Source organism: Xiphias gladius, chromosome 15 (genome assembly GCF_016859285.1).
Source record: "Xiphias gladius isolate SHS-SW01 ecotype Sanya breed wild chromosome 15, ASM1685928v1, whole genome shotgun sequence".
Classification (NCBI taxonomy): domain Eukaryota; kingdom Metazoa; phylum Chordata; class Actinopteri; order Istiophoriformes; family Xiphiidae; genus Xiphias; species Xiphias gladius.
The window spans coordinates 22,575,573-22,597,491 of NC_053414.1; the positions used below are offsets into that span (position 1 = coordinate 22,575,573).

The 21,919-nt window shown below is 39.8% G+C and overlaps 2 protein-coding genes across 9 annotated transcripts in view; both read left to right on the top strand.

Moving 5' to 3' along the window:
- The window catches only part of pnpla6 (patatin-like phospholipase domain containing 6), a 30,629-nt gene extending 19,177 nt beyond the window's left edge, over positions 1 to 11,452 (top strand). The window contains exons 27-37 of one of the 6 annotated variants that reach the window (XM_040145386.1): positions 18 to 174; positions 369 to 485; positions 619 to 688; positions 3,717 to 3,833; positions 5,637 to 5,753; positions 7,853 to 8,001; positions 8,206 to 8,358; positions 8,721 to 8,837; positions 8,944 to 9,031; positions 9,385 to 9,530; positions 10,093 to 11,452. In XM_040145386.1, coding sequence (XP_040001320.1) covers positions 18 to 174; positions 369 to 485; positions 619 to 688; positions 3,717 to 3,833; positions 5,637 to 5,753; positions 7,853 to 8,001; positions 8,206 to 8,358; positions 8,721 to 8,837; positions 8,944 to 9,031; positions 9,385 to 9,530; positions 10,093 to 10,167 — 1,306 coding nt within the window. In that variant the 3' untranslated portion in view covers positions 10,168 to 11,452. The other 5 variants (XM_040145387.1, XM_040145389.1, XM_040145388.1 and 2 more) reach the window with 5 other exon arrangements.
- Positions 11,453 to 12,453: 1,001 nt separating this feature from the next.
- On the top strand, positions 12,454 to 20,779 carry LOC120799824 (ependymin-2-like). 3 transcript variants are annotated; one of them, XM_040145223.1, is made up of 8 exons: positions 12,454 to 12,615; positions 13,122 to 13,225; positions 15,513 to 15,597; positions 16,036 to 16,070; positions 16,171 to 16,305; positions 17,651 to 17,834; positions 19,186 to 19,273; positions 19,459 to 20,779. In XM_040145223.1, exons 3-8 carry the CDS (start codon positions 15,522 to 15,524, stop codon positions 19,607 to 19,609), a joined length of 669 nt encoding a protein of 222 aa, XP_040001157.1. In that variant the 5' UTR covers positions 12,454 to 12,615; positions 13,122 to 13,225; positions 15,513 to 15,521; the 3' UTR covers positions 19,610 to 20,779. The 3 variants fall into 3 exon arrangements, with proteins under 3 accessions (XP_040001157.1, XP_040001156.1, XP_040001158.1); XM_040145222.1 differs by having other exon boundaries at positions 12,454 to 13,225; XM_040145224.1 differs by lacking the exon at positions 15,513 to 15,597 and having other exon boundaries at positions 12,454 to 13,225.
- The last annotated feature ends 1,140 nt before the right edge of the window (positions 20,780 to 21,919 follow it).

The window sequence follows — 21,919 nt, forward strand, 5'->3', positions numbered from 1 at the left end:
TCTTTTCCCTTATGCAGAGGCTGCTCTCATGTGGGTGTGATCAAAGCTATGGAGGAAGCGGGGATTCCTATTGACATAGTGGGTGGGACCTCGATTGGCTCATTCATTGGTGCACTGTATGCTGAGGAGAGGAGTGCTGTCAGAACCAAACAGAGAGCTAGAGAGTGGTCCAAGGTACAGTCCTCATCTCTAGCCATTGTTCAGTCATTTTCCTCTCGCCTGTATGTTTAAGATTACTGTTTTAACTTTGCTCCTAAAATGAAAACAGAAACAAAACCTTATGGTACGATTCAAAAAAAGAATTGGTAATAAACAAAAGACTCTTGCCCAATTTCTCTGTTTTTGTTGTTTTTGTTTTTCTTTATTAGGCAATGAACTCAGTTTTTAAAACAGTCCTGGACCTGACATATCCCATCACCTCCATGTTCTCGGGATCTGCTTTCAACACCAGCATCTATAAAGTGTTCCAGGACAAGCAAGCTGAGGTGAGAGACCGTTGTAGAAAATCATTTTTCAAGTTTAGAGAGAACTTATTTACCACTGCAGTAAGGTCTGTCAGAAGTAATTGGGAAAATAATAATAAGGTTTACAACACTGAAATAATTTCTGTATGCCTAGGACCTGTGGCTGCCATACTTCAACGTCACCACTGACATCACGGCATCAGCCATGCGCGTTCATCAGGATGGTGAGTGACAGCTGAGCTGACTTCAGGCGCCGCCACCCTTCTCCTATTATAGTACAATTGTGATAGGCTGAAAAGTTTCAGACAACCTCGAAACATTACTTTTGTACATTACAGTGCATTTGTAGTACTTTTCAGTACAGTACATTTACCAGGATTATTTGATAGCTGTAGCACACGTACATACACATACACAATAAAGGGAATGAGTCATTGCTTAAAATTCTCTCAATATTTAACACAACTCAATCCAATAATAATGCTCTGAATGACAGAGAACTAATATGTGTGAAATTGGCATTATCATGAATACCTGTTTCAAAAGTAATTAAACAGTAAGAAATGCTTGCAGCAGTCTGTCAGAAGTAAAACAGCACATTGACTAAATTATTACCTAAGCGGATATATATTGGCATGTTGTTGAACTCAGTCAACCCTCAGAAGTTACTTATAGCGATGTAATGTCTCTTATTATTTATATGGCAAGTCTATAAATATTGTGTTAGTGAGCACTTGGGGCAATACACAGAAATTTAACCGGCCTATGCATCCTCTAGAGCAACTAGACTACATGCCTTCAGATTGATGGTTTAAGGCTAAACTGAAGGTAATGTGCTCTGAGACTTCTGTTGAATACAGCACTTAGGGCAAATGCCGTCATAGTCACTATGACTCTAGTTGTGTTTGTTTAATATTGTCAACACAAGCTGGAGAACCATGTGAGCCATGTTGGAAGTAAACAAGTTGAAGTACCACAAAAACAAGAAGTAAAATTTAATGGCTATATCATGAGGTTAGAAACTCCAGCCATTCACATGAAATTACAGATGACTTGCAAACAAGACTATGTCAGGGAACAGTTAAAAGGACCAAAAAAAGTTTGAATGGCCTGCCTGCATACATTGCAGCCATCAAAGCCAAACACATTGCATGACTTTACCCGCAAACCACCTATTTTGCCTTCACAAAGATGCCAGTTTCAATCTCGTTTGGAGTAGGCTGCAGCCTAGGGCTTAGAAGGCAATTTCACTAGATAAGTACATAAGAAAAGACTGTAGATGTTTTTGTGCTTGTGTCTGTATTTGCTTTATAAATGTGCTCCCTTTGACATGCATTAAAAAAATGCACCATCACTAACATTAGCTAAAGTAAAGCATAGTCTGAAATGACCCCCCACGAATCCCACAAATCCAGTGTGCAATTTTAAATGCAATTTAACTTTTTATACCATACTCAGTGTAATGCTACCTTGTAATTTACAGTGTTGTGCATCAAATTAAGACATTGCTAGTTTGATTGTAAAGTTTTGAATCATTATAATTCAGGCTGATTACTGGATTTGAGGGGTTTAATGGTTTGCAGGCCTGGGTCCTGAAGGGAAACACTGAATGCTTATGTTTGCATCTTGGCATGTGTATGAACTAACTGCTATAGCAAAGCCTTGTTTTCTCCCAGTCTCATTGTTCCCATTATGTGCCTCTTTTACAACACTATTTTTTTCCCTTTTCAGTCTTTCTTTCTTGCTTGCTTTTTCTTTCTTTCTTTCTTTCTTTCTTTCTTTCTTTCTTTCTTTCTTTCTTTCTTTCTTTCTTTCTTCCTTTTTTCCAATCTTTCTTTTTTTCCAGTCTTGGAGAAAAGTTTACTTGTAAAAGATCTTTCTGACTGTCTATATCGTCATTTTATTTTCTCTCTCCATTAAACTCCTCTTTTTCTTCTTCCTGACTTCTTCCTTTTCCTACGCTAAATTGATAAAGCTGTAGCTTTTTCTGTGTTTATTTCTCCATCACATGTGTGTCTATAACTCCCCATATTATGTCCTAGATATATCTGTGACATCAGGTCTTCCTGCACATAGAGACATCACAGAGCTGCCCATCTATAGGTTACTACATAGACAAAATAACCTGTGTAGTCACTGACACCAAAATGCTGACTCCCCTCCCATGTCAACGTCAACATGTAGGATCCAGAACACTCCTCCCTGCCTTTTCCCTCCTTGCTCTTTAATGACATCCCATGTTGCTTCCCTCACTCCTTCACCTCCACTCTGTGCTTTCTGTAGTTTTTCTGATGTGCTTTTGTCAAACATCGCTAGCGTGGTGCTACTCTGAATGTCACTTTGGCTCCGGCCATTGAAAGAGAAGTGAAATTGTATGCCATTTTGATGGATGTAAAGGTACACAGTGTCACGGGTTTGCATTACATCCTTTGGTTTTATCCACTTAGAAAGACTACCAAGACTGAGATCTGAGTTAACTGGTCTGAAACTAAACAGATATTTAAAATCTTTCCTGTAAAACCTTCTCCCATTTCCCTTGCAGTTTTCTCCTCATCCTACAAGTTTGGAGAAATGACTTTAAGGCCCCACAGTACTTCTTAAAGAGAAGGCCTCTATCTCTCCATCTCTCTCTTTCTCCTTCTTTATCTCTCACTCTCTCTGCTTGTCTTCCTCCCACCTTGTTTGTTGAGCCAGTCATCTAACAGCGCTACTACTATTTTTAATATTCTTAATCAACATGTCAAACGAACCTTGCATCACTGTTTTTAGGTTATAAAGCTAATTTACACACATCTGTTGTCCTTCATTCAACATACTTGTTGTATTCCATGGATTTTTTTTATTTAGCTTAAACTGTATTATTTTAACAGTCACAATATTATATTGTGTTGATATTTTGGTATGTTGTCATTATTCTGACTAATTTAATTGGCTGTGGAATAGTCCTAGAGTATCCTGTTATATGAAATTGACTTCATACTAGAATTTACTGGTTAGAAACCATAGGGATAAATAAGTAATTTGTTGACACTGTATTCCTCTTCCTTTTCTGTCTTGCTCTTGGCAGTTTCTTGCACTCTTCTTCTCTTTGTTGCGGGCATTTCTTTCTCTGTTCCTCCTTTTTCCTCTCTTTTTCTGCAGTCTTCTTCTCCGTTTCTTTCTCTGTCATTCTCATTCTCTTTTTCCATCTGTGACGTTGAGTCCGGCCCATGTTTGATGTGTTCCTCCTTCTCCATCTCCATTTCCCGACAGGTTGCGTCTGGCGCTATGTTAGAGCCAGCGCCTCCTACACCCCCTATTTACCTCCCCTGTGCGACCCCAAGGATGGCCACTTGCTTGTGGATGGTTGCTATGTTAACAATGTCCCAGGTCAGATTTTAAAAACCCGCTCACCAAAACCTCCTCCCCCATCCCTAAGTCGACAGTCAACCTCTTGGCTGCCCTCCTCCTCTTTCTTGTCCTCTCCCTCCCCAAGTTCTCACTCATAACTAACCCCACCCTGACCAGGTGGACATTGGGAGCCCATGGTTTGGAAGGAAAGGCTAATTCCAATATATATCTTAGGGCTGATCCAATCAGTACCTCATATTTTACTAAATAATGACCAATAGCAAATCTTATTCTCTCTCCCCTGGCTTTGTTATTCGCATACACAACACACTTTCTCCAGGTGGAAGAGAGAGTGAATATGACAGCTGATCTTCATTTTCTTACTGGATGTGAGGTTTTGCCCATGCATGTCTGGACATCTATGGGTCATAGAGAAATGCATGATGGTCTAGCTTTTTAAGGCCCTCTGTGTTTGCCAAAAACATCCTTTCTCCTTAATATCTATATAGTTCTGGATATGGCTTGTAAACATGGATGTCTTCATGCACCGCTGTACTTGCTTATTGTGATATATCTTTATAAAAAGGCAGTTACTTGCAGGTAGATCAGACTTGACTGGTTTGGATTTAGCTGAACTTTCAGTGTAAGGTCAGGTATAAACATTCCTGTGTGTTTTGGGTGATACTTCTGCCGTACTGGAGATAATTAAGGGCTGCACCATGTCAACATCACATCTGTCTGTTGTTGTTGTTGTCGTCAGGGATCATTGCGCGTTTGGGTCGGCCTAAATGTCTCTCTCCTTTGGACTGAACTGCAGCTTGTTTCTCATGAGGCTGTCCTTGTGAAACTGCTTCTGTTTCATTTCAATCATCTCTACCTACAGAAACATGTTCAGTCTCTGCCACACAGCCCCTGTCTTCTTCCCTGGCTTTGCTTGCTTTTATGTGCATGCCAGTGTTAGATACAGTGAGCCCATCTATATATTTCTCATAAATATATATTGATGGCATGTATTAACTTTTTATTTCTCTATTTTTTTTAACGTTACTTGGGGATATGTGTTCTGGATCCTGCTGTTGCCCATTTTTACTCCCCTGTACAAATTGAATAAAGCCCATAAATTACATAAATGTAGAGTAAAGAAATGGAAAGCTGTAGCTGGTAGTAGTTCCTTTAAGGTCATATTTCAGTAAGATAATTCTGCCTCAGCACTTAGGTATATTCCATGCACAGTTGCACCCCTTGCTTTTCTCTGCGGTGCTTCTTATCCTTCCAACCCATGCAGTGCCCGGCCTGCTCCTGCCCCCTGCTGGCACTAAGCTGTACTGCAGCAACTGAGCAGGCTTGGTGCTTCCCGGCCATGTTCACGGTGACATATCTCCAAACGCTGTCACAACACCTGCTGCTGCTCCTTCTCTTGACAAGTTGACATTATTTTCTACCACTGAAGCTCTGTTTCTAATGATTAGTCTCAGCTTCAACGTACAGTATCTGTGGATTTTGCAGAAACTTAAGAGAATTCAAATTGTTACATCTTCAAAGCGCTGGTTTTGGGACATAGTTTGGAGATTCAAACAGCCTTGGTGCTCTGTGATGGTTGCCATTTACTTTTTTACCTTCTGCACAAGTCACACAGGTTCTCTGTGCAAGGTAATGAGTTTGCAGTGGTGTACATCAGAGTCTAAAGGTGAGCAGACCCACAGTCCTAGCCTTTGCAGGGACCTTCCTTTAGCCAGCCTCCCGCTGGTGTTGGGATTGTGGACTGTCAGCACTAACTTGAAACGTTTAGCAAACAATATTGAGCTTTTATCCCCCCCCCCCCTTCCCTCCCTGGTGTGCCAGGCTCTCTGTGGCGCTATGTGCGGGCGAGCATGACCCTCTCAGGGTACCTGCCGCCTCTCTGCGACCCCAAAGATGGCAACTTGCTAATGGATGGTGGCTACATCAACAACCTGCCAGGCAAGTACAGGTGGTTAACCCCCCCCCCCAAAACCCACCCCACCCTACCCCCACGCCCACCCACCACCAATATACTGTACATTCCTAAATGTCCACCCAACTCCTTTCCCCCCCGGGGGGGGGGGGGGTCAAGTGAGGGATGTGGATGATTTTTAGGAGGGGTTTTAATCAAGATAGCAGTGTTTAGAGTCTGGGTAAGTATATAGCTGTGAGCTCGTCCTAATGCTGGTGGAGGGAAGTCTGGTGTTTGTGCTGAGTTTTCCCTGCCTGAATATTGAGCTGGTTCAGACTATTAATGTATCCATCATGTGAGACGAATGAAATCAATTAACCAAACTGAAAAAATACAGGTAAAAACTGAGTGAGCTCAGTGAAACCCTCAAATATTCAGTTTTACTAGATGGGGAAAAATCAGCATTCTGAATAAAGGCAGTATTTCACTGTTGCAGGTGTATGAAAATATTAAATATTAAAAAAAGAAATACAACACTGAGTAGGGGGAATGTGGTATTTGTCTGTCAAACAGCCTGGTGTCAGATAGGTGTAGAACAAAAATTGGGCATGAGGGTTATTTGAGCTTTGCCCTTATATGACTGTCACATGATGTGATCTTCTAATCAAGTTAAAATTCGATTTTTAAGTTCCCAAGAATTTAAGCCAAAGAGTCATTCCTAAATGATTTTTGAGGCACAGGACACCAGTCTGCTTTGAGATTAAAGCCTGGTTCCCCTCATGTTGAAATGAGCACTTTTCTGTAGGGCCGGGCGACAGTTCCATACGATCATTCAGTGACTTTCAGCAGAATTATATTGTTATAATATGTTCATATAATGTCTTCAAATTTAAGTTGTCCAAATTGTTTGCTCAAAAGCAAGTTGTAATTTAAGTCTTAACGAAATTAGTTATTGAAGTTTTGGTTTACACATATGATGAGTCTGGTCTTATGTGACCAAACAACTGAACATGGTTTAGCTTTATTTCTATGATTTTGCATACATTTTCCATATTTTGATATATATTTGTCAATATCGGATAATATCTTAATTAATATTATGATATTGATTTCAGCCTTATCGCTCAGCCCTACATTTCTGTTGATTATGCTCAAGCTTACTTTTGAATTCAGTATCTGCCTCCCTTTCAACCAGAGGAAAAATGAGTGGAGTCTGTTTAGAAAGAGGCGAGGGGACCTGTTTTTTGTCTGTGGACTGTTAAATACATCTTCATTACCTGAAAGTGTCTGAAATTGCACCAGACCAAATTTACACATTCCTGTAATGGTTATGCGAAGTAAGACTTACGTGAGGCATAAACTGGTTTTGGCTTTCATTATGGTGTGCAGACAGAAACTCCCCTGAGTCCGCCTGTGTGTAGTTATAATAAAGAATGCACTCTGTACTGATGAAACACAGCCATATTTCACAAAGCTCTGGACTGAGCTATTGTAATTCTCTGTTTGGTCTGGGAATCATGTCTCATTATCTCCCGAATGATACAGAAGTTTGTGAAATATGGTACTCTCTGGGCCCGAAGACTGATCCAGCGAAAGGGAGCCGTGTAAAATCGGCATCCTTCGTTTCTGACATTTATTACTCTGCCTTCTCCTCAAGGAGTTTGTGCTCGATCAGCTGCATTTATAGTTGTTCTTGGCACACTGGATCAGTGCTTTTAGGCTTGTGGGATGTCTTCCTGTTTCTTTCTTTGAATAGGCTCAACACCACAAAAATGCTCACTGCCACAAGGCTCTTTTTAACACTAACAAGTCAGTGAGAAGGGGGATATGACTTCAGGCCCTGTGCTTGTTGGCCAGCAAAGTATACATTTTTCTTTTTTAAAATTGCAGTGCTCTCTGTCACTAATTGGCCATAAATGTTCGGGAGCGTGTCCGACAAGTTAAAAAACTGAGGTTTTTGTGGTGTAAGTGTGTTTGAACATTGTGGCTCCCTAAATGAAGGTTTAAAGAAACTGAGATTATCCTGAAACAAGGATTCACTGTCTTACCATCTCTGCTGCTGGACTTTGTCGTGCTGTGTTTGTACGTCTGTGCATACTTATGCATGTGTGCGTGAATGTTGGTGTATACGTTACACGTCCCACAGCGGACATAGCAAGGAACATGGGTGCCAGAACAGTCATTGCCATCGACGTGGGAAGCCAAGATGAGACGGACCTCTGTAACTATGGCGACTGCTTGTCTGGCTGGTGGTTGCTGTGGAAACGGATCAATCCCTGGGCAGAGAAAGTAAAGGTACAGTATTGGCTGGCCGCACGAATGCACTGGAAACAACCGATGACTCGGCAAATTAAAATATAGAGAGCTACAATTGAGTCTTTAACGTCTCTGATCAATATGTAGCAGAGATAATTCGGCTGCGGAATCAGCAGATTGAGCAATATTTCTCGTATTGTCCGTGGTGAACTGTGGTTGCCTGTGGCCAAAATGTTTCCGCAGGTACCAGACATGGCAGAGATCCAGTCTCGGCTGGCATACGTGTCTTGTGTGCGGCAGTTAGAGGTGGTGAAGAAGAGTGCCTACTGCGAGTACATAAGACCACCCATCGACCGCTTCAAGACTATGGACTTCGGCAAGTTTGACGAGATCTATGTGAGTTGCCTCCTGAATATGGCCTGTTATTAATTATTCAGGAATGTTTTGCATTTAGGCTGTGTCTAAAATCACTCCCTCATTTGCTCATTCACTGCTCCCTATAATGTAGAATAGCCAGTCAGTAGTTTACTCTATAGTTTACAGTTAATTGAGATTTAGGACAATTCTTAATCAACATTATCTATTGAGAGCACTACATAGCGCGTAAAATTACACACTGACACAATTCGGACACTCAGTTAAAAGGTTCGAGGGTAAATGCAGTGCACTATATAGTAAGTATATATTAACTCCAAAACATGTCTACACACTTTATTTAAATTACCTTATGTTTCTGTTTGAACTACCTTGTACCTAAGGATGTGGGCTTCCAGCACGGCAAGTTGTTGTTCACTGGCTGGGCCCGGGGTGACATCATCGAGAACATGCTGAAGGACCACCGTTCAGCTGACTACAATGACAGCAAGAGAACTGATGTGAGAAGAGCACATACCCACACTTACACCATAAATGATGTGGTTGATGTAGTGTTCACCATCAAAGTTATTACTTTATATATGATACAAATGTTTTGCCTCGCAGTCCTACACGAGTCCAGGGGCTGACTTCACTGACCTCGCAGAGATTGTATCCAGGATAGAGCCGGTCCAAAGCTATGTAGCTGCAGAAGGTGAGGGATCAGTTCCTTTTACAGTGGTTAAATTGTTTTTTCTCATTATTGCATACCATACTAGATTACTTTTAACAGTGTTTAACACATGTAGTCCATAAGTATACACCTTGCACACATCATGTTAAAAGTCCTTGTTGCAGCCGTCTCCTCCACTAGATGTACAGTTCCCCTTCAAGATCATGTTGGATTTAATCAGTGTTATAAATAAGGGGTCATAGCTTTCGCCTGGTGTGTTTTATTGAACTACACTAGGACATGTCCCTGATATTTTATGGGTGCTATCTAAACTGTGTGGATCAGTCACACAATAAATCTTCCCTATAATATGTCCTCTAAATCTTTCCTTTCAGCAGAGGAGTCAGACTGTCTGACGGAGTACGAGGAAGACGGGATGGACACAGTGAGAGAGGAGGAGGGAGAGGAAGAGGAGGAAGAGGCAGAGGACCCTGAGGACCACTCCCCTGGAGAATGGGGGCAGAATGGGGTCTTCCAGACTGTAAGCACTCACAAAAAAAAAACACAAAAAAAACAAACCCATCAATAATCGGGACCTGCCGAAGAAAACGTCCTCTTTAAATTCATTCAAATCAAAAACACATACATGCCAGACCTCAAAGGATATGTCTGCTGATCCCATGGTTTTCTTATTATCCACAAATCCCATGAAAAGGCCAACAATTAATCAGTCCTACTAACAAGTATTGTCAGTGTAGCTAAAGCCTAATATATCTTATTCTTTTGTGTTGTGGATCTCCATTGCTGTGTAAAAACTATTAAAACAACGTCAATACACCACACTTTTGCCCTTTCTGACATGTTCCGTCATTACCACGAACACACACTGAAGTTTATTTTGACTCAATCCCACGTACACCAACCTATTCCTGTATGAATATGAATGTGTGTATTGACGAATGAGTATGTTAATCAGCTACTGAAAATAGTCCTCCAAAAAACATATTTTTTACTCCTGTTTGAATAACGCTGTAACTACGGCAGCTACTTAGTTTTTTAAAAATTAAAACATTATTTTCTTGACACTCAGTTTTGCTCTGCAGGATGAGGAGAAATCTGTGAGGCAACGCAGAAAAGTCACCAATGACTCCAACACCTCTGAAGTCTCCGACTGCTGACAAAGGGCTTCTGAGAAGTGGAGGGAGTTTAAACAAGAACAAGGGACAAATTACGGGTCCATAAATTGTAAAGGCTAGAGACGTAGACGTCACACTCAACTCCTGCAACTTCTGAAACTCTGAAATTCTGTTTTTTGTTTGAAAGGATCACAGTTAATCCCCTAAACTGCTGAACCTCCTTTGCATCAAGTGGCTTCCTCCTCGCTCTCACACTGTCTGCATCTTCGGATCCCACCATCACAAATGAACCCCTGCCTGCCAACTCAAAAACACGCAACATCCAAAACTGGGGCCTCCCCCAGCAACCAACACTACAAAACATGTACACTTTAAACTTCCGATTCACCAATTCAAATCGCCTGCATGGCCCATCAGCAACTCCCAATCTTTATGTACGTCTCAGTATGTAAGGCTTCGTTGCACTCCATCGTTGACATTTTGATGCATTACATAGTCCATTCACTTCTTTTGAGCGCTTGTTTGGATGAGTGTGTGCGTATGTATTGCCTGTGAGTTAGGGTGACTGGTTGGTACGCACCTGCAAAGCTGTGATTTGTTGAAATAGTAGCAGGACACTGAAAAGAAAAGTAAGAAATACATAAAGTAGAACTGTTTTTAGTAAGAGTTAGGTAAATTTAGCGTAGATGTAAAGTAGGGAGTCAAGTAGGGGAAGCTACAGGAAGAGCAGATGTTAATGTAGACACCAAAGTAGAGTTTATGTTGAATGAAAGGAGGCTGGACCAGTGTAAGGAAGCAGGACAAGGGTGGATTAATATTTAAAGAGAAAGATGTGTTAATGAATGCTGTAGAAAGTTTTGAAATTCGGGATTAAGAAGATAGAGAGATAAAGGTGTGTAGACAAGAAAAGAGATGGACCTGTGAGCCAAGTGTTTTCATTTTAATTTAATTTATTTAAAATTCACGCACAGAACAGTAGAGTGAGCTTGATGCGCTGTAGGTAGACTAAACTGAAAAGGGGATGGAGAGAATGTGTAATGGAAAAGAGGGATGAATGAGATGATCTCAGAGAGCAGATGATATGGTGTCTGCGTTGTTGAAATTTTGTGTTTCAGCTGTTTTGTTTGAGAGGGTACTCGATAAAGATGATGCCTTTTTCAACCAGTGTTTGATCCACTCACAGTGAACGGTGACTTTGGAGAGGAGGGTGATCATTCTACTGAAACTATCCAACGAACCAGTGTGGCCGGCCTTCGCTTGCGCAAGGCCACACATACAGTACTTGGGGTTCCTGCGTATAACTGTGACATTTATGACAAAAAAAGGTTAAAAAAAAAAGACAAAACAAAACAAAAAAAACGGTTTCAATACGGTGTATATGATAGTGAATCTCAGACTGCACAGTTATGGAAATCTCCAGAACCATGGCAACCAATTACTGTCATTTTGACATGGATAATGCGCAGAAACCCAGAGTAATCCTAAATATCCAAACGCACAGAAATTCACTTCATGTAACGATTAAAACTTCATTAATATGGACCTAATGTAGAAAGTGTAACAAGGTTATATTATAATATACACAATGTTGATATTCCTATATGTATATGAGGTGGAAATTTGTAAGTTGATGCTTTGCTGCAAAACAAGGGAACCAACAGCTAAACAAAAAAGGGTTTGATCTCTTAAAATCCATTCTGTTTTTATTGACGGTCACCAGATTTGCTTTTTGTTTATTATTTATACATGTTAACTACTGGCTTTTAAAATTTTTGTTTCTTTTTTAAATTTTGGGCTGGGGGCTATCTTACTTTAATTAACTTGGCTTTAGCTGTTTTGCACTGAAATATTTGAAGTATTCCTTGCTCAGAAGATGTTTGGTTTAATAATTGCCATCCACCTTGATATGCCAAGGGAATCTAAATAAGAAGAGTTGCTAATTTAATATGCATATTGGAAAATAAATATAATATGCATCATGTTATGTAGCATTTGATTTCTTTTTTTCTCTCTTAAAGCCTTTATTGCATGCTATTAGCTTCACTGATCAGATATTCTTAGACTTTTGTTGGGATGCAGTTTGCACCAGTGGTCGGTTCTCAGCAGCAAAATAAGTATTTGCTCAGCTGATGTTTGCTTTTCCATGAAGGCATGTGAAGGTTCAAGGCCCCGAAACTCCGTGTTTGCCTCATTTCATTTGGAAACCTGAAGGCTGGTTTGAAATCCTTCTTACTGTGAAACCACAGGTTCAAATTCACATGCCATCAGTGTTTTTAGAAATATTAAACAGTATCAGATGTCAGCATCAAAGAGCTGTTTCCTAAATTGACCAAGTTCCGCATAGTTCATAGTTACATCCGCTAGGGACGTTATGTTTTCACCCGTCTGTTTGTTTGTCAGCAGGATTACACAAAAAGTATTGAACCGATTTGCACCGAACTTGGCGGAGGGATGAGGCATGGGCAGGGAAGAACACATTAAATTATTTTGGTGCGGATCTGGATCATTTACTTTGAATTCTGAATTTCTTTCGTTGACGTCTGATGTATGTTGTTTGACATAGGCCGTGGCAGAGTTCTGCACTCTACTGACTGCGTTTTTCTAGTTGAAGTTAGGAGATGCTTATCTAACATATTATTCAAATTTTTTACGGAAACATTGCTTCCCTCTCTGAAACAACCACATTTTGGTAACATATACCTACAGCAGGTTCCTCAAAACAAAATTTAATCTTTTGACAAGGAGGTCAAAGTTGTTGTTGTTTTTTTTAAACAAAATTAGTCCCTAGTCTGAAGGTGTCGTGGTCATTTTTGAGTAGGGCCATACCTAATCTGGGCCACTACAGTCACTGATAGGAGCTTGCCAGGGATGTGAGAGTGGAAGAAGAAGAAAGGGAGCTCTTTGTTGAGACCTGATGGAGTGAATGATATCTGCGGCATTTTGGTTTAGTTTTCCGTCTGCGTCTATTAAACCTGAATGATGTGAAACCAATCCAGCTCAGTGGACGGTGGGCACCACGAGAAGGTCCAGGGCAGGCTGCCCAGACCACGCAGTTGAGGGAGCCATGGTGGGAAGCTAGCCGAGCTCACCTGGGTTTCAGGTAAGGCCTACATCCATTTTGAGTTGACAACAAAGGCAATTAGTGTGTGTATGGCCCTTTCATTAGCTGGTACAGCCACATTAAATCCCCTCAACCTAAAACAAATTGTTTCACCACCGCTACCTGTGCTGCCACACCTCTTAAGCATCTCAGTTTATGGCTTCAGCTTGGTAACATTAATTAGCAATCAGCAGTTAATTAGCAAAATTTACAGCAAAAAAAGTACGTGGACTGAAGGGAATTTCATTATTTTGCAGGTATTTAATCTTATACCAAATTAGTGAACACATTTCAGTTTTGAACTTGACAGTGGTGCTAGATGAAATGTTGTATTTTTGTTTTTTTTTTTTTTTTTACAAATAAGCCTGGGGAGGACGTGAATGTCTGAACCAGATTTCATGGCAATCCATCCCGTAGCTGTCGGGATATTTGAGTCTGGTACAAAGTGGTGGACTGACAGACTGACACAGTGGTTGTTACTTCCATTAGGAAAGATCTGACCTGTCATGTGATGCAGGTTCATCTTTCACACATAACTTTTTCCTTCTTTTTCCCACCATTATATTGTAAATCAAGATAAATGGAAAGTATTAAAGTTCTCGGGATAAAAATTATTTAAACGAAATTTAAATTTTGATATCAGCCAGTATGTTTAAAGGTGAACTATACTGTAGATCTACTATGTATAATGTTTAGTTTTAAACATTATACATTAATAAGATTAAACCACAACTGCACACAATTAAAATGTATGGTGTTAGAAATTTCAGTTATATCCAAAACTAAAATGTGGGCTAATTAATCTAGATTCATTTTTGACCAATATGCTTTTTACACATGTGGCTGTTTCAATTCACTGATGATTGTCAACCTGAAACTGCTTTTTTTCATGATGTTATGTTGTTGATGGTCACTCTGCTTATGGCAATGCACAGTTCATTCATTTCTTTTAATTTAAAAGTCCTTTTATCCAAAGCTAAGACACTTTTTCATCCAGGCAATACTGAAGCATATGTTCAGTTTGAAGTGTTTTGACTAATACTACATATTAAAACCACTTTCTAAAAAGTATTTTAAGAAATGCTGTTTGAAAGAAGCAGTTTTTGGCTAAAAATATCCTGATAGGCAGCAATACACACTTGAGATCTTTGCAAACCAAGCGATTTTTAAATAAAGCCCAAACTTATAGAGTCCAAATCATCTGAAGGTCTGTCCTGTATATAAAGATAACATATCTTGAGACAGAAGCACATTTATGGAAAAGTGTAATGTGAAAACACACTTCGCAAGTCACCCATTTGTGCTTAAGTATAGCCCTGCAGCCTGAGAAAAAAAGCAGGCTACTTTATTCGGTACAACAAGGGATAATTTACACCTGCAGTCAAAACTGGAGCTCTCTGAAGCTGGTCTAGAGGGTTTAAACCCATGAACTCTTAAATCGAGGGGGGGGGGCACAGCTGTTTAAACTGTTGTATTCAAGCAATGTTAGGCTGGCTGTTATGATGGTAATAATAACAGTGATACTTATAGGTGTAATAATGTTATTAACAATAACAGCAGCATTGATAGCAGCAGCAATCGATAATAATAATAATAATAAGAGGAAGAAGAATTCCTAGATCTACAGCTAATTGTGCTTTTGAGCAAGGCATTGAATCTCCAGGTGTGAATGAAACTAACTGTAGGAAAGTTACATAGGACATCACTGCATGCAAAGCACATCAATTAAATGTAAAGATGTTAAAATATCTTAATGCCTCTAATAGGGACATTAAAAAGTACATAAATCCAAAGGTCAGTATGGCATTTTGTACAAAAGTGCCTGAAGGCCTCAAACATCTTCACATTTTCATGTTTTCACGTATGTTTTAGTAAAAAGAAAATCTATAAATATGTGGCATGTTATATACCATGAGACCAAAAGTATTAATGTCAGAACATTAAGACTAATTCTTCTTTAAAGTGGAAATACATATTTATAAAGCACAGCATCTAAAAATGCACTAAATGGCAAACATAATATCTTCATAATATCTGATGAACTTAAACATGAAGACAAACGTGATGCATTCAACATTCTTAGCAATGGTCATGTGCCTCACCACCTTTTACAAAGGAGGGCTGTTAATTATTTGGTCATGTTTGCCCTGGGACCAGTCAGAAAAAATGCAGAGGAGGCTGAACTATGCGGAGTGAGCGCAGCCAACTGTTAGCAGGTATATATGGAGGTGTGTGTCGCTCCCTGAAACCAGAGCGCTCACAGGTTCTCTCCGTGCTGCTCCTAAAGCTTCTCAACATGAAATTCATCAGCCTGCTGTCCTGCCTCAGCCTGCTGCTGGCAGCTGCAGTCACCCAGAGGCCAAAACCCTGCGGTGAGTATGGAAACCCCTGCCTGTGACCTCCAGAAGTTATATGATGGGGAAATAAAAAGAAAGTGGCTATAAAAGCGTCAAAACAAAAAAAATTAGCATGAAAAATTCATACGGTACATTGATAGTTTCACTTTCACGGTCTTCAATTGTCTTGTACAATACTGACATACATAAACAGCAGTTGATCATTTATATCAGTTTATTTAGTTTGACGAGAAGCTGTAATACTGATACCTGTAACTGTGGTAATAGAATTACTTTATACGTGTCTGCAGCTGGAATTCCAGTTAAACTAATTCAAAATGTGTGGCAGATTTTCGGCAAATGTATTTGTATTTACCAGCAAATACAAATCAGGCAGAAAAATTTCTTGTTGTACTTTATTTTAAATCACTAACAGAAACGATTTCCTAATAGTTTTGATTTTGTCTTCCACAGTTTCTCCAGCGCTGATGAATGGAGGCCTCACTGTGGTGAGACAGATAAACTTTCCTCTCTTATAATCTCTACTGGATGGTGTCAAGTGATCGACATCTTTGCCTTCACTTCCTACTCTTTGTCTCTGTTTTATAGATGGCTGGCAACGGACTCTTCATGTCGACAGGAACAATAAGCTATGATGCTTTTGGACAGAGGATGCGGGTTAAAAACTACGAGTTTATTGGAAATCGGACCTCTGCTGTGGACCAGCTGATGCTTTTCAACAAGGTATTCAACCCTGAAGTAAATGTTCCTGAAAACACTTGACATTATTTGTTTTAATCTACGTATGTGCTGAGTGGGCTTTGTCGCAGATGTTTTTCCACCTTTGGTATGAGACTGACATGTAAATGATCACTTGTCTGTTGCCCATAAATTAGCAAACCGTGAATCTGTTCCCTACAGTTCCCAGCATGTCCTTTTCCTTTGCGATACAGTCCCTTGGTGGTCTACTCGAATCCAAGCTTCAATCAGATTTTACTCATTATTTCCTTCCACCTTATACAGCAACTTTTCATAAAAACTCTACAAGAAAATGATATTTGAGTATACTGACTATAGCTATTTTCTGCATTGTTCTCCAACACGTGGATACACCTGGATAAATTAAAGAAAACAACACCAAGGTAGTGCTGCAACTAACACTAGTGTTTAGTGAATGAATATGCTGAATATTTTTCTGATGAATTACTTGTTTATCCTAAAATTCCACAAAAAAAGTTGAATATGCCCCACATAATTTTATTATTTAACTTGCTTGTTTTGTGTCACTTACAAAAATCTAAAACCGAACAATATTCAATTTACATTGACATGAGAGCGAGGCAGCAAATTCTTAGATTAAAATAAACTACTTGAGCAATTATTCACTTATCAATATAGTCAGTTAATTTTCTTCCTTGATTAATAAACCAGTTAAAATATCATTAATTAAACATTACACCTTCTTCCATGCTCAGATGAGGATAACATCCTCTCAGTGCTCTTATGTCCGATCACATACGTCTGGTGAATTTATCACCATATTTCTTCACTAGATCAGTAATTTTCTAGCCTCATAATGTGAGCCCTGCGCTGGCTGGCCAACATGACAATTTCGAGACTGATAAAATTCAAAATATGCCCTGTTTACCTCCAAAGTATGAAAATAAGACTGATAATAATCATTTTGCATTGGCACATGTGTTTCCTTCCACGCCTGCTGTCCACATAGTGATACCGCCACCTGCTGGTGATTTTTCCTGTCACTACTGATTGACAATGACATTAACAATTAAATATAGGACCTTTAAAATTGAAAATAAATGATAACATTTAATGAACACTCCCTCAACCACTAACGGGTACTTTCAGAAAGTTGAATTCAGTGTTCAGTAAATGACCTTTCGATATGAGAAACACGATGAAGACCACGTATTTGTAATGACAAAACAGTATACCTGGAAATTAAGAGCGTCACTACTCATTCACACTTTCGACATATTCAAAGACACAGCAAGCTACAAATCTAGAACACAGACAATGATTTGAACAGTGAAAGGAGAGCATTCATTTTCACTTGTTATCCTTTCAGAAAGTCTATTATGAGATCGACTGGATCAAATTTTCTTGCAAGAAGAGGGCGCTCGATACCACCTTCGTTCCCATGCAGGTGCCCTCTGATGCTAAACTGATGGGTCAGGTATTCCTGGGCTCCTCCTCCTCCTGGGGAATGGGAGTGCTAGTCAACAACTGGTATGGAGACCTGCCACACAATGGTGAGAGGGAACATCGTACACTAGACAAAGAAAACTGGCTTTATTTTGACCAAACCTGAAGGGATGGTGCTGTTCGCTGCAGTGGACAATACTGTACAGCCTGACGCTGGAGCTTTGAGGAAAGGCCAAAACTTGAAATATGAAAGGCCGCGACTGTGGCTGACAACAACAACAAATCCAGCTGAACATAGAAAATTACTGGCCTGATGAGGGGCACTACTCAAAGCTATGAATTCAGATTGAGACAAAACGTGGAAGCACAACACAAGCATAGTTACCACTGTGCTCTAGTATTTGGTACCATCTGGCCTGAATGTGTTCATTAAAAGTAATTTTTTCATAATTTCGATATACCTTAATGACAGAAGGCTTTTTTTTTCCGCTTTGGTGCTATCTAGACATGCAGATAGTTTTGGTTTAATTGGTGTATTTATCAGTAATGCGCTGTGAAAGAGAATAAGATTTCATCTTCAGTCATTTTACTGCTGTTCCCAGTAAACCTGCAACATGCAGAGGGGTGGGCTTGTTTGCTGCCTTACCAGGCGTCAACTTCGACGATATCGGTTTCCTATCTGTGTGTTCAGCAGAGAAACCCATGCTGCACTGTGTTCTGTAACTTGATCAGCGTTTCCCAACCTGAACCGGCTTCACTCACCTTCCAACTCTGAACACGACTCAGACTAGGTGGCTAGTTAACCAGCTGAAAAGATACAACATAAATTAGACAACATTTGTTGAGAGGGCTTCATGTGGTCACATGGAAGGCCGCTGACATTTAGTGAAAAGGTCTTAATGTGTAGGCTGGGTACTCATTAAATTACAATTTGACATTTCCTGTTTCAGTGTGCTAAGTATGAGACGCGGTTGCAGAGGCTTTGGAAATGTTGGAAGGCACTTATGAAGGCACTGGGCTGAGTAATTGAAAGTAACGTAATTAATAATGTAACTAATTTCCACTTCTGCTGAATAATTAGTACATACTTGTTGAGGTGTAACTTCTTTTTCCATCTATGTTGCCCTACATTGGCTATGAGCAACAAAAATGAAATTGCATTTCATTCTCATCTAGATGTTAAACTCAGAAACTCTAGTATACCAGTAGAGGTAAGAAAGGGGTAAAAATGGGTTTAAAAAAAAAAAAAAACACCTTTTAGTGATGCTATGAGATCAAATTTCATATGTTTGAACAATATTTTTTTCATGTAAAGCATTGTGTGCGAGCTAAGAGAAGAAGAAGAAAGAAGCAAAAAAAATACTAGTTCCATTCAAAATAACGTTTGGCTGGATTCTGACAGTTCTGTTCAGCTCCGTCAGTCTGTTTATTGTTAGAGCCTCTGCTCTATGTGTTCAGGCATGTACACGACTGTCTTTACCGAGACTGGCTGCATCCCAATGACCTACGTCGGCTACACTCCAGATTCTGGATGGACCACCATCAGGTGAGTGCCCGGACTGGCAAAGCATTACAGTGGCAGATTAAAATACAAAAAAAATACCTGAAACATGTTACAGCTCTTAACTGAAGGTTCATGGTCCACTAAATGAAATATTCAAACCCAAGACCCCATGTTTTTATAACACTCAGTAATGAGTATCAAAAAGTAACTTTTTGTTTATATTTCAGCACGTTCAACTGGGTCGTGGGCAACTCAAACCCCATGGACTACACCCCACCTTTCTTTTGCGCTGAGTCGAAACTGGAGGAGACCGAGACACCAGATACCATCTTCACTGCCTTGGCGTCTCTGGCCAGGAAGACCAACGAAGAGGAGTGAACATCTTGAGCATCTCACCAAAATAATCACCAATACTGCTCCCGTAAGGGCAGCAGAGCTAAATTGAACCCAAATGATCCAGTAATCATCATGGAATGTAAAGCCATTTAGATTAACATTATTTCCAAGCTTGTTTTCACTTGCCAAGCCACAGGGATGTCAATTATACTCTCGATATGTCAAACAGCAGTATTTGTATTGTTGTAATGGGGCAAATCTGGCACCTCAGTGTTTGGTATTGCAGGCTAAAGGGAAATTGTAAGCTGGTGAGACAGTAAGATCAGATCTAGGCTATCAGAGGATAATTAGAGGTACACATTGAGAACTAAGGGAGGGAGACCTTTCAGTAACACCTAATGTGGCTTGATCCCTGCTTTGTATTGTCTCTTTCGTCCTTGTCAATAAAATAAATTAAAAGCATGGAATAATACTTTACTTACTTGGAGTTGGATACTTGGGAGGATGACTGTAGAAAGCAGCAGAAGAATCAGGAAAAACAAATACAATGTGGAACAGTACAAAGTTTCAAAGAAAATAAATGTTAACATTTAGAAGTAAATGTTTAATCCTTACATGTTCTTCGTACTGAGACATGAAACATGTCTGTGGCAGATTAATCAGTGACGTTCATCACCCAGTAATTAAACTACAAATGACACCAACTTCTGTACATGCGTTAGCCCAAGTAGACTTTTTTTATTTTCTATGGAAGAAAAAACGTAGGAAAAACTAATAAAACTTAGGACTGATACGCTTTCTACAAAGGAGGGCTTTTCTTTTGTTTTTTAATCTGTCATATTTTCTAACATGTTAATTAGTGAGAGATGCGTTACCTTTGGATTGTTTCCAGTCTTTGTGCTGAGCTAAAGTAAACCAGCAGCTGGCTATAGCTGCATATTTGCCGTACACATAAGAGAGTGGTAATCTGAAATCTAAATACACAAAAGCAAACTATCCAATGTGGATAAAGAAAAAAGTGGATTGCAAGAGCATCAAAAGAAAGGGAAATTGGCATACAAAACATTTAAGGATACTTTTAAGTTCTTCGAATTCACAACGAATAATGCCTAAAATATATGGCACAAAGTACCCAGTATGGCATGGTTTACATTTGAGCTTGGATATTTATTTAATTAACTGTATTTAATGATAAAACTGTTTTGAGACCATAATAACTACTAACACAATAAATTTGTAAATAAATTTGGACTCCTCCTCCACATTTGTTCCACCCCTGCTAAGTTGATCCTGTTCTTCCTATGTACCTTCCTCATGTGCTCTCTTCTCCTGACCCTCCAATTCTTTACTTCTCATTGTTACCCATCTTGTCCTCCCGTGTGTGTGTGTGTGTGTGTGTGTGTGTGTGTGTGTCCCCACTGCGTACATATCCAAGACCATGCTGACTGATTCCTTCCTCTCCCTCCACTTGCTACTGTGCCTCTGTCTCTTTAAGGAGGCTGAAGACAGGTTCCTCTTGTCCAAAGGAACAATAAACTATGATGCTCTTGGTCAGAAGATGCACTCTCGAAACTCTGGGAAGAACGGCAATAACACCTTTCTTGTAGAGCAAGTGATGCTCGTCAAAAAGGTAACAAACCCAGGTCTGATCTGTTTTTGAAAAAGATTACTTTCAATATACATACATATTTCAGCTGGCAGATAAGTGGACTTGGCCCCAAAGGGACATGTTTATGTTGAAGTGAATAGTTTCAATGAACCAGGGATATGTTTACAACATTTCCCTTCAGTACCTTTTCTTCAGCATCATCATCTCCAAACTCTCCCATTAAACTACTTTTTGTTGTAGAACAATGGTCCATATTCCACTGTTAGCTGTGTTCATAATTCCCCCCACCACATATCTGTAATGGCAAAACTGTATACATGGAAAGAAGTTTCTATACCTTCAAACTTAAAATGTAACATTCATAGGCTGCACTGATGTGGGGAAATATCAGCACTCACTTTCTTCTTCACCCTTTCAGAAAGTCTATTATGAAACTGACTGGAGCAAATTGCCCTGTAAGAAGAAGGCGCTGGATGTCATCTTCATTCCAATGCAAGTGCATGGTGATGCTACGCTGTTTGCTCAAGGAGTCCTGGGCCCCTCGTCCTCCTCCTCCTCACGAGTGGGTGTCCTACCCAACTTATGGTATGGAAACCTGCCAAAGACTGGTAAGAGGAAACAATATACCCTAAACAAAGAAATCTGGTTTTATTTTTGACTGAACGTTGACTTGTTCCCTTCAGGCAAATAGGAGGCTGCTTTCCCTCAGGGTGGCTGCATCCCTGTGCTCTACAAAGGCTAAA

What these genes read in the sequence shown, in the direction of transcription:
- LOC120799824 (XM_040145222.1), top strand. Translation starts at nt 15,522, where the DNA reads ATGAAATTCATCAGCCTGCTGTCCTGCCTCAGCCTGCTGCTGGCAGCT. An exon ending in AGCTGATGCTTTTCAACAAG is followed by an intron (nt 16,306 to 17,650) that starts GTATTCAACCCT and finishes TTATCCTTTCAG; the next exon opens with AAAGTCTATTATGAGATCGA. An exon ending in TGGAGACCTGCCACACAATG is followed by an intron (nt 17,835 to 19,185) that starts GTGAGAGGGAAC and finishes CTATGTGTTCAG; the next exon opens with GCATGTACACGACTGTCTTT.